The following is a 12650-nucleotide window of genomic DNA, read 5'->3' on the forward strand; positions in this document are numbered from 1 at the left end:
TGCAGCCCTTGATAAGATACCTTCCTCTTTGGTCTTAGTTTACTTGTCTGTAAAATAAAGTTGACTAAGTCTTCCTTGGAGCAATGTGATGAAGAGTAAACCAGACTGTGTATGCACAATGTCTGCAACATTTGTGACGCTCTTGATAAGCTCTTGATATCTAGTGAATGTAGTGCTATCACTGGAATAAGAACTATAATAAATAAAAACATAAAAATGACATCACACCTGTTTAACACTACCTTTGAAAGCAGAACCACCAGAGAAACACAATGGTATTCCTTTTCTCTGGCCACCTCCATGGTGTTGTAAGGATTCTTAGAATAAAAAAACAGAAGGCTTTACTCTCTGTACTAGAGTGTGATGCTACATGGGCCACTCTTTCAGACGGATTCCATATCAAATGCTGTCATCCTCAATAACAGGCAGGAAAGCATGTGGGACAAAATCAAATCTCTAACCCAACCCTCTCCCAGCCACTATCACATATGGGATTAAATAAGATCAAAATCTAGCCAGGGTGCACTCCTTTCCAGTTGCAGGAACTTTGTAGGCTGGTAAACACACATATAAGCTGCATGCTTTTACTTTTGTGAAAAGTCATACGATAATTTTAAAAAAGCAGAATATGATTAAGAAAATATTACTTTCTATAGAATTATTATTAAAGCATCTGAGACTGACTAAGCCTTTCCTAGCTCCCTGCCATAAAGAGCCAAGAGACGGAAGGAGAGTGGAAGAGGCACTTACTGATGAAGTAATCCGAGGTATAACGGGATTCTGGATAGGTAGGGTTGACTCCATTAACCTGATATGGTTTCACATCCTCTGTAAGAAACACATCAGGGAATGAAATAAAAGTAACATGCAAGCAACACTTGGCCTAAAGGATCTTGGACACATCAGGACCCCAATGATCTCAACCTTTTTTTTTTTTTTCTAAGACATCTTCAAGCACATTAGAGGAGTTGGTGTCTTAGTTGCCTGACTGGGGCCTTGTCTCAGGATGAGATCACAAAAGTAGGCTGAGTTTATCATTTCAGTGTCTGTGAAAGGACATTTACTGTCCTGGAAGGAGACCCAGTGGATAAGACTAAGGGTTGGGGAAATGGGCTGCCCTCGTTTGTGATGTCTTGGTATTTCCCTCCAGAGAGCTGCATCTTCAGTCCTATCTGGGGACGGCTCAAGGACCTTGATCAATTCTTACCACTCAAACTGATAAATTAAAAAACATTTCAAAAACACAGTCAGTCTTTAGGCAAGTAGATTTTTGTATCCCCTACTTTTTGCAAATGTCTGGGTTTTTATTTTTCTGTGTTTTCCTCATTGTTCTTGGAATTCAAGTTCAGGCCCAGACAAGAAGCAGGACACTGGTAAGGTGACTCCACTCAGCGAGCCATGAAGAATTGTGTAAAGTAAGAGAAGTAACATATCTCAGCCACATAGATGCCAGCTTCCTTGGGCCTCAGAAAGGAATGGAGAGCAAGCATAGTGAAGAACAGAACTCTCATGGTGGGCTCAGGACCCCCTGGCTACTCTAGACTCAAATGCAGTAGTAGCTGTTGACACTTTACAGAGCCTGGCTGTATTTCACTGCAAAAATCAATTGTAAAGGGAGACAACTGATAGGGGTTTTTCCTCAGGTATCTGCTAGCCTGCTCAGAGCAAAGGCTGATGGGAAAACAAGTTTATGCCTGCACTCAAAAAAAGAAAAAAAAAAGTTCCCAGTTGAGATAAAATGATTAAACTCTGCTTGCAAAGCTTATCAGATTGAAACATCCCCTCCACCTTTGGCCTCCAACTCCACCCCAAACAGCTATGTTCTCTGGCGGCCATGCTGCTAAGATTTGATCACAGACTGGATTCTGTCCTGAGCACAAGTATTCTGAATAGCTCTTCAGATGTATGAATCCACAGAAAGACAGTTTTTGCTGCCTTGAGCAATGGGACACTGGCTGGGATGACAAGACTTGCCTTCTCAAATACACTCAATTCCGCCCAGCTTTGCTTCAATTCCCTAACGTTACTCCACAGCATAAACGTAGCCTACAGTCAAATCCTATCCCAGAGATGGAAGCCCACAGTCCCACAGCTAAAAAAAAAAAAAAGATGGGAAGTGAAATTTAAAAAGATTCAGAAGTAAGTAAAGTTTAAAGTACTGATCACAAATTGGGGATAATTCCAAAAGAAAATATAGTTTACAGCACTTTAGAATCAAGGATATGAATATACCATGACCAGTGGCTGACTGAGACTACCCCAAGCTCCTGGTACATCCACTGTGGGAATTCATTTAAGCTCAGAGAAGCATTGTATTGACAGACTATGTTTGGTGTCATGGTCTGGTGCAACCTGTGTTCTGTTCCAAAGCCAGCAGTTAAACCAGCTCTGCGAGGAGCCTACCACATCTTCCTCTTCCTCTTATGAACAGGTCACTCATGTCAGTGCCTAGGGGTCAGCACCAGTGTGTTACTAAGGCTGTTGTCGACGCCTCGGTAGCAGCAGCCACGGGAGGAACCACCACGTCCCTGACCGTTCATTCACTGCTCATTTTCAACAAGGAGCTGAGGAGAAGGAATGCACATCACACTTGTATGCCTAGAGGAATGGGACCTGGGTCTCTCCTCTGCCCGGAGAGGAGGGCATACTCTTACACAAAGGAAGGTATTATATGGAAGGAGCTGTGTGCCCTGCCCCCAGTGGCTGTGCCTAGAGCTGGGGCCTGGTGACCACAGGGAAAGGGTGGGCCTGGTTACAGAGGGCAGCAGGCTTCTAGGCTTACAGTCAGCTCCAGGGCACTGCTGACTGCTGGTAACTATAATTTATTTTAAGAAGAAATTTAGAAAAATAAGTGCAGAAACACCCAAGTTTGCCGCCTGCTGCTGTTTCTATACTCAGCCAGAGCTACGGGACATGAGTCACTTGGTCCAAAAGGGTTAGAAGAGGCCAGTAGAGGAGGCTGTGTCATTACGAGGTTGCAACACCATGTCCTGATATAACCCCAGCTTTGGCTCCGAGTGTAAAAGGTATTCTACACTCCCATAATCCCAAGCCAGTAAGTGGCAGAGAAACCTGTCTTGCTAATAAGATTGGAGAAGCTGTACTCTCCTGTTACCAGAGTATACACCATAGATCAAGGGAGTATATATTAAGGTTACTGGGGGGAGAGGGGGGTTTCTTTGTTTTTTGTAAATCCAGGTTTTGGCTGTGGGAACTACTTCAATAATAACTTGGATCGTATTTTTGCATATAAGATGCAGAAGTACAACCTTGCTAAAAATTAAAATACAAACTCCCAACGCACAGAAGCAAAATAAACCAGCATGTATTGAGCTCTTGTTTGTACCAGGCTCTATGGCAGACACATGCCCATAGACCATCCATGCCATGGTTGAACACCCACATCCAAAGGTGTGGGCCTCTCACTTTTGGGCAAGCTTTTCCTCTACTCTTAGAGAAACCCCACACAGCCCCCTCCTCCCTGTTTTCACACATTTACCTTTCTGCAGGATCTCTAGATGCTCCCACAGGATGTCCCCCACAAAGTCTGGAGCCAGCTCCAGGAAGCATTCTTTACCCAGGGCACACAATGCCGCTCCATCCATACAGAACTTCTGGAAGTCCACACCTTTCAGGCTGAACTCATTGACAGCCCACATCACCCAATCCCGAACATGGGTTTCTGTCCACTGCCGGGGGTCTGGGAAGAGAGATCAAATGAGGATGCAGTAGGTCAGGCTGGGGAGAAGACAGCGAAGGGATGGAACAAGGCTGGGGATGCTAGTGACCCTCAGATCCAGCGAGCAGCATCCTGTGATGACCAACCTAACAGTACCTCTCATACATTTCTCCCCACACTCAGCATCCCACCTGCCCTATTTTGCCAGGGAGGAGGAGCTGTGGTCAGCCAACAATAATTCCCTGCTTTCATTCAGGCCAAGCTTTCCATTGATCTCCTCTCTCATCTTTATTTCCATTAAAAATTTTTAAAAGACCCAGATAAGGGAACGTGCCTTCTTTAATAGCAATAGTAACCATGTAAAGTGTTTTCCACAAACTGCACATGCCTCTATCTGCTCTCAACTCTTCAATACACTTGAGGTCTTCATACTGGATTATTTTTTATCTTAGCCACTTAGGTTTTACAATAATCACCACAATTAGTAATTGGTAAGTCACTCAAGTGTCATGATTAGTGACGACATCAGAAAAATGTCCTACAAAGTTTGCACCCTGCACAGGCCCTACTTTGAATAGAAGTGATGACATATAATCTGTATACATGACCTAAGACATGACAGAGCTGTACCCACCAAGGACACCAAAGGGACTCAGATGACAGCAGGCTTCAGTGGCCATATAAGTGGTGACTGAATCCAAAAGGTAACTTCATGAAATGCTAGAACACTCAGGGGTCAAGTTATTTTGCTCTGCCTCTGGTCCTCAAAGAATGCTTGGGATTGTTCTCCACCCAGGTTTGGGGGGAAATTTCAAACAGAAGAAAAAATGTACCAATACACTCCAAAAATCTAACTGAAGCTCCAGTCTGGCCATGCTGGAAATCTTTTAACCAGTAATGGAAGAGGCATGATTCCCAGACAGCCTTCCTTTAACTTTCTTAACAACAAAAGCCTTCCTGTTCTTGACTATCCAAGACATGTTCCTAGCTGAACCTGACAATTCTCAGCTCACTTCTTTCGGACAACTCCAGACCCTTTCCATTCTCAGTAAACCCAAAGCACAAGCATACTCTGCCCAAGTACATCGAAGAGGACAGAGCATACGTATAAAGCAACACAACCCCTGGGATTCATCCATGGCAGCCCAGATGGACCCTAAAATAAAATCTCCCAAACTTGTCTGCAAGTTGGAATTGTTTAAGGAGTTTACAAAATAAAGATGTCAGGGGCTGTTCAGGCTGAACTGGGCTAGTCTGGGGCCTACCTGGACGTTCTCAAAGGTCCAGAGAGTCCGATGTACAGACAGGTCAGGAAACACTGTCCTAAAGACCAAGATGGCGATGACAAGCTGGGAAAGGGTGGCTCTTCAGTCCCTGTGTCTCATGGATGTCTGCAATAGCCCATCACTTCTGATTCCAGTGTTGCTAATCTAAGCCAGCCTCGCTACAGGAGAGCCAATGAACCTTCCCTGAGGATCTGCCCCAACTGACCGGTTTTCCCACTGTAAAAATGTACCTTTTGGGATTCCCAGTCGCTGCTGCTCTTTTGTGAAGCCACTGAAAGTAGCTTTCAAGGCCTGGGACATCATTTCTTTGCTGCTTGGAGTTAACAGGGGGACATCTGCGCATTCCATATCTGTAAGGAAAAACAAAAAACAGCACATGAAACACAAAAACCACACAGGTAATTAACGACTCACAAAGGATGAGAAGGTGTGAATGAATCAGAGAATGCAAGCTGAGAAAGAACCATGTTAACGTCCTCATCACAGCAGGTAAAATGGAAGGGGTTTTCCACAACATGCTAGGCTGTTTTTGGGGAGAAAAAAAAAAAAACCTGTGTCTTGCTTACAATGCTCTGTACCCTGATGAACAAAACATGCTTATTCTTTCTTCTGATCTCTACTATCCATGGCCCCCATTTATCCTTCTTATTCATTGAAACCATTTGTGTTACTACATATTTTCAGTTACCTCTAAAAAGAAGAAACAATATTATTCATGCAACCAAGAATTACTTGGTGCTTGAAATATGCAAGGGATGAGAATAGCACAGAACAAACCATACCAGGGACACAGAAACAGCATCCCAGGACAGATTATTGCAGTGGATTCGGTCAATCAAAATCCATAGACACACATGTTTAAAGACAATGTCACTACGGGCCCCAAAGGAGACAACACATGCTAGCCTAGAACAGGAACTGCTGCAAGTCCAGAGCATCAGGAAAACTTGCCATAGGCAGAAATAGTTGACGGGAGATCTGAGGGACTCTCGGAAATTAAGGAAGAAAAGTATTCTCTAGCCTAGCTGTCCTCAGTGTGGTGCCCCAAGCAGACATATCAGCCTGACCTGGAAATGATCAGATACAAATTTTCAGTTTCACTAAAAGCCTGACAGCTTGTCTGCTTTCCAACACAAAACCCAGTGGTAAACACTGTACTTAAGCAACACAATCTTAGGCACAGCATAGAGGAAGGGCATGAGATGACAGGTATCAAAAAGATGGAAGCAGAGGTTCTTCGCCTCCTTGGTTAGGTTTATACCAATATTTTGTTTTTAATTTTTATGTTTTTATACTCATGTGACTGGGATTAGTTCCCTGATTTATTATTTATTATTTCCTCAGTGCTTTTGTCACTGGTATATAGACCTGCTGATTTTTTTTGGTATGGTAATTTTGTATTCTGTCACTTTGTCAGAAAGCTAATTGGTTAGGAATTTTCTGTTTATGTACAATATCATATCAGCTACAAACAGGGACACTTTGACTTCTTTTCCTATTTGTATCCCCTTTATTTCCTTTTTGTGTGTGTGTGTGTGTGTGTGTGTGGTCTAACAAAACTTTGGGCACTATACTAAATACAAGTAGAGATAGAGGACAGTCTTGTCACCACACCTCTTGGTTGAGCGATATAGAGAAATCAAGCTAAAACAGAGCTAGAAGCTTTCTCCCCTCCAGCTAGTCTTCCCAGTCCTCAAAGTGCTGTGCAGAGTGCTGCAGAAAAGGCAGCAATGGTCTTACACAGCTGTGGTCCCTACAAGCTACAAGATCAAGATGTGCTCTCCTGCGCAACAGTGGCACTACTGTTATGGGGTAACCAACTCTTCTCTGCTTTTGATGATGCTCCACAGGACAGCATCCGTGCCGGTACAGTAAGCCCTACAAAAACCCATGGATGAGAGGTCTTAGGCTGTCCTGGGTAACTGGATACTGCTGTTTAGCTAATTTGGTACAGTATTAAACTGCCTTCCAGTTAGTTATTTATGTTTATGCTCATCAACAAATGCTACTCCCATCCTCAATCAGAGAAGTCTCTTCTGCAGTCAATGGGAGTGAATGAAGAGACTCATAGCTACACAAGGTGCTGAGAATAAGCGACGAATGAATGTCAGCCCTAAACAACACCTTTATACCGTCCCCTCCAAGGTACAGGGAACAAAGCAGGAGAGCGGACAGACACAGTGTAAGAGCTAGAGGACACAGAGAAGTGTTACAAAGTGTCTTCTGAGGAAGGCACAGTCACTGTAATCTCAGACACACACACAGCAGCTGTGCAGGCCTATGCTGGGTCTTCCTAAGAATAAGTTCCTCAACAGCCCAGCATGGATGAGAGAGAGGTGCAGGGAGCCCTACCCTTCACTGCGAATTATTTGCTAGACAGATTCAGGCAGACGGGGTGTCACTGTCTTAGTTGTGTCCCCAGGGGTGACCCCACCAGGCTCCAGTGGAGAGTTCCAAACCAAAGGCCACACAGACAGCCCCGGTTAAACTACCTGAGTCACAAAAGAAAAGTGAAAGTCATAGCTAGGAAAGAGACTGTGGAGAGGATTTACAGGAAGGGTAAGGAGGTAAGTGGAGACTAGTGAGAAGACAGAGTGGGGGAGGGAGTGAGGGTGGGATGAGGGGAAGATGGAGGGGGAATTTTCAAAGAACAGACTTAATTTTTAAAGTTACAGAAAAGGAGAGACAAAAAAAAAAAACTTGTAACATAAAAAGAAAAAAAAAAGATGAACGACTGTCGAAACCAGATCAGGAGGGCAGCTGTCTAACATGAAGTTGAAGAGCTATGTGAAGACATCGTTGAAGACTAGGTCACCTTATCCTGAGGAAAACAGAAAGCTGCTGGAGTTTAGCCAGAGCAAAGGCCTCCCTGCACTGTCAGTCTGTAAAGAGTGGTCCAGGTGCACCTGAGTGCGCGTAAGGGGACCAGTAAGAAAGTGGCAGTATCTGTTCTGCTGAGAGACGGCAGTGGCTTTGACTAGGAAAGCAGTATTGCTGATAAGATAGGCAGGCAAGCCTGAAGTGTATACAGGACGTCCCAATGTACGATTGATGTAGGAGGGAAAGGACAGTGGGGCATCCAATCCTGCAGACCTGCCAGGATCATCAGTTGCCAGACCCCACACAGTTTTACACTCCCACACATGGAGGCCCTGTTCCCCATATGAGTACATGCGCACGGCCAACATCAAGCATCTTCTCAAGGCATCCTGAGTCAATTTCTCCCCAAAGCTAAACCCTCCTAGCTTTTCTGTGACTTTGTGCAGCGACTACCTTCACTGTCGTGAGTTTTAGCAGCACGAACGGCCAGTGTGCCCACATGCAGAAACTGCTGTCAGATGGCTGAGTCCAGAAGAGGACACTCCAGAAGTTCCTCAGCTAGCTTGTTCTAGAAGTTCCTTGACTAGTTGGAATGAAGGAAGAGAGGGAGGGAGGGAGGGGAAAGGGAGGGGTAGGGAGGGAGGGGAGAAGGAAGGGAGGGGGGAGGGAAGGAGGGAGGGAGTCACTGAAGAGAAATGATGAGAATTAGTGACCTCCAAGTAAAGGAGCCACGACATTGCCTCTGAGTGTCAAAATGAACAGAGGCAACACCGCATGACTGAGGATAGTTTCCAGCCATGCTCTCAGGGAGCAGCCCAGTGACTGGGCCCTCCTAAAAAGAAAACAGTTCACTTTAGCTACGCTCCCAGGCCCTGCCAGTGACAAGGAATCTCAAGTCCCAGGCAATGTTTGAATTGCCTTGGAACATTCAAAAAAAAAAAAAAATTCTAAGGGAAGAATCAGCATGCCTCTAGGAAGGTTGACAAAATGATGGAAAATCCCGGATTTTAGAATTTAAAAAAAAAAAAAAGGCTCAGGGAAGAGATAGTTGTTGATTACATAATATCCAGCCCTTCAAACAATGGAATAATTACACTATTTGTCCTTATTTCACTAACCTAAGAATGGCTAAGTGATACAGAGTGTCTCCCCTTTGGAGCACAAGTCAATTTTACTCCAGAGAAAGAAGAAGTCCTTTAGTTAAGCAGGGAGCATGTCTTGGGAGTAGGGAAAACTCTGACATCCCAGGATGCCAGCATAAAGCTAAACATACAAGTCAATCGACACACTTCGTGAATTCAGTATTTCTCCAGTGAATCAACTTTATTCCCTTCGCTCCCATCCAATCCAAATTCAGGAACTTGAACAGGGTGGGCTTTGCTCTCTGTCTTTGTTCCCTCCATCAGAGTAAAAACTTCAAGAGAAGGACTTCACTGATGGTGGAAACTGGCTTGGGCCCAGGCTAACAGAATGTCTGTGGGGCTACCATAAACTGAACAAAAGTGAATCTAGCAGGATGGCCCCACATTATCTTCTAAACATGAAAGCTGGGGCAATGTGATGCCCTCCTGAGAAGACAGCCAAGAGCAGGACCACAGCAGAGAGCTTGAGAAGGAGGATTCTCTGAGGCTGCATCCTCTAGCTATAGCACTCTGGCAGTCTGCTCTGACCAGAGTGCTAAGTGGATGCTTTTTCCATGCAGGTTTCTGCTTCCGGTTTGGGTAGCAAGCATTTCCATATTCTCTCTTCTCTCTCTCTCTCTCTCTCTCTCTCTCTCTCTCTCTCTCTCTCTCTCTCTTTTTTCTCTAATGGAAGCTTCTGGAATTTTGGCTTGTCCACCTCAATGTCACCTCTAAAAGTCTAGTTCACATGCAGCCACTTGGCTCTGTCCCTCTTGTAGTGAGATCTAAGCTCTGGGTCTCCGGGGAAGATCTCCCAAGCCAGTTAGAGAAAATGATCCCCACGTCTGAGACACTTGCACTAGGATGTGAGCTCCAGCAGGCACCACTGTCATTGTTCTTGGAACCACAGACTGTAAAAAGGAAAGCTAGAACTTTTCTGTATTTGTAAAGTTCAAGATTTAGAATTCAAAAAAAAACCAGATCCTTTCTTTACGTAAGTGAACAGCTGGCTGGGTTGTCTTTTCAGTGGTGTGGACATTGCATTTAAAAAATGATCAATAGCTGGGCATGGTGGTGCATACATTTAATCCCAGAACTTGGGAGGCAGAGGCAGGTGGATCTCTGTGAGTTCGAGGCCAGCCTGAGCTACAGAGTGAGTTCTGGAACAACCAAGGCTGTTGCCTGTCTGGAAGCGGGGAAAGGGGAATATGTTAAGCTTGTTACTTAAAAGACCAGTGCAAAAGGTCCCTCAATATTATTTGTGATTGTGTAACTTCTGGTAATTACTCATATCAATGATGATGATGATGAAATCATTAGGCAGGTGGAGAACCTGACATGGTTTAGGAAAGCAGACATTACTATTGTTCCTAATTTTATCTCATTACTATAATACTTTGCATTATTATAGATACTTTCTAATCTTAGAAGCAGCATCTGGACATTAATCAGTACCTCTATGAACACTAATTAACTGCATTTCCTAGAAAAATACTGAGATTACCTTTGTGGTGATAATTACAATATCTTAATTTCAAATAACAGTGTCTCAAAATGCAGAGAACCTGACTTGAAGATGGAGTATGCCAATCCCCTGGAGACTCTCAGCACAATGCATAGAAACTAGAGTCATATATTAGACTTGTCTACCAATTGTTCCTCAGGACCCTACCTCTGCAACAACATTTATAGGACCTACCCTGTATTTCTGAGAAGCCAGTGGTACCGGAGCCAATGGGTAGAAACCCATGCCAAGATGCACAGTGTGAAGACAAAGGCAGGCAGGACAGCTCTCCTGGAATCTACAGGCACACTGAGCCAGGAGCATTCTGAATGCAGAGAAACACCAGCCTGTGTTTGATGTGGCCCACCCCTGACAACCCTAGACCATTTCAAGTGAATTGTAAAACAAGCATTTCTATTGCATTTGTGTGTTAGTCAAACTTAAGGGATGTTCAGTTTCCAAGAACCCTTCAAAGGTGTCTCATGTGTCTTTTTCTACCATTCTTTGGTGTTCTCTAAAACAGAATTGCTCTTACCAACTATGTTACAAAGAACTTAACTTGAGGGAGCTTTTCCTCAGCAAGGTGTCGAAGGCTTATGGGCCTTACAAAACTACAAGTTCTTTCTCCTGCTGTTCTCAACAAATGACGTAAACATGACAGCATCTGGAATCCACCAGTAAGATGGTGAGGGACAGAACCAAAGGCAAGAAATCCCAGATGAGCATCCAGTCTTGTGTGAATGCTGTGCTGGGACAAACTCTAGCACTTGACAATGATCCCAGCCCTGTGTTGGCTCCTGCCATAAACAGAGCAGCAGGAGAGGGGGAAGGAAAAACTACCTCATGATTTGCTGAGACTCTGTTCATACACCTTTCCACCACATCCCCACAGTGTGACAGTCCTGGGGGTGGCGGGAAAGGTGCTGCAGGGGTCCCATTTTATAAATGTGGCAAACAAGACTCCAGAGGGTCCCAGCATACAGTCAGAGCACAGGACGGACCAACTACAGCCAAAAGACAGCCTTCCACTCTTGAAAATCCAGGGTCTTCCTGCTCAATTCCACTACCAGTGCGAACAGGTTGCATAAATATAATCAAGAGAAGTAAAAATTTAGAAGCTGAAAGAGGCCAGATTTATTTTTGTTTGAAAATTAGATAAATTTGAAATATTTAAGCAATTAAAACTATCCCAAGACTCTGCATTTCATACAGATAACCCCAAAAGATATTATGGAAACCTGTTTACATCATCTACCGCTTCTCTTCCCCTTTCCTGGGACTAAGGGAAGGAAGGCTTCCTTCCTTCCTCATGAAGCACACAGGCTAAACAGCAACCTGGCTCCTCCCCGTCTGTCTTCACCACCGAGTCACCCTAATGGGTTGCCGGACATCTAACAGAAGACTAATTAGTTACACAAAGATTAGATGAAATTTTCTCAGAGTAAACAGAAATGGAGAAGAAGCAGCCTTCTGGCTTACATGGAGATGGAGGAAACAAACAAACAAACAAACAAAAGAATGCCCAAATGCAAAGACAGCGTTCTAAAGACGAGGGGAAAAAAGAGAGCGAGAGACATGCACATGGCTGACTTGCCTTCTTGGTCAAACTCTGTGGATTCTGCTGTCACCTTCTCCATTAGGCAACTCACACTAGGTAAGGTACTCAATTCATCTCTAAAAGGAGCAGCCCCCATGACTGGGTTTTACAATTTTGATCTGATCATTTGCAGACGTAATAGTGTAATGAACCCTTACTTCATATCCCTGTCTCCCTCCTGCACACACATACACAATAAAGATAATCCAAGCAACAAGTCATTTCGCCTACTAATATTCTGTTGTTTTGAGGATTTGAGGTAAATAAGTATTATAGTATGAAAGTTTAAGCGACAGATATACCTGAAGCCAAAGAAAACGGGGCTTGAAATTATCTTGCCTGGTATTACATCAGGTCTACATTTCATTTATTGGCCCACTGAAACCACAGAACTACTGTTAGGGCAACAACATCACGACCGAGAAACTGGCACAGGGGAGCAGAGAGCAATGTCTTCAGATCAGGATAGAAAGCCAACCTGAGACTGAAGTTATCATTCTGAACGGCTCACAGCCTTGTGAACTTTCAACTGTAATGAAGCGCACACAAAGAAACGTTGATGTTCTGACAAACACCAAAAGGGCAATTTCCAAGACTCAAGTTGTCTAGAACAAAGCCCAGTGTAGTAGAATAACACAAGGAG

The 12650-nt window shown here is 44.1% G+C and overlaps 1 protein-coding gene across 4 annotated transcripts in view; it reads right to left on the reverse strand.

Moving 5' to 3' along the window:
• The window catches only part of Ets1 (ETS proto-oncogene 1, transcription factor), a 124707-nt gene that overhangs the window by 25739 nt on the left and 86318 nt on the right, over positions 1 to 12650 (reverse strand). For all 4 annotated transcript variants that reach the window (XM_037207648.1, XM_028879071.2, XM_037207649.1 and 1 more), the window contains 3 exons: positions 5196 to 5315; positions 3500 to 3700; positions 751 to 828 (listed from right to left, as the gene is read on the reverse strand). In XM_037207648.1, the coding sequence (XP_037063543.1) occupies positions 751 to 828; positions 3500 to 3700; positions 5196 to 5315 (399 nt within the window). The remainder of the gene's footprint in view (positions 1 to 750; positions 829 to 3499; positions 3701 to 5195; positions 5316 to 12650) is intronic.

This window comes from Peromyscus leucopus, chromosome 7 (genome assembly GCF_004664715.2).
Source record: "Peromyscus leucopus breed LL Stock chromosome 7, UCI_PerLeu_2.1, whole genome shotgun sequence".
Taxonomy (NCBI): Eukaryota; Metazoa; Chordata; class Mammalia; order Rodentia; family Cricetidae; genus Peromyscus; species Peromyscus leucopus.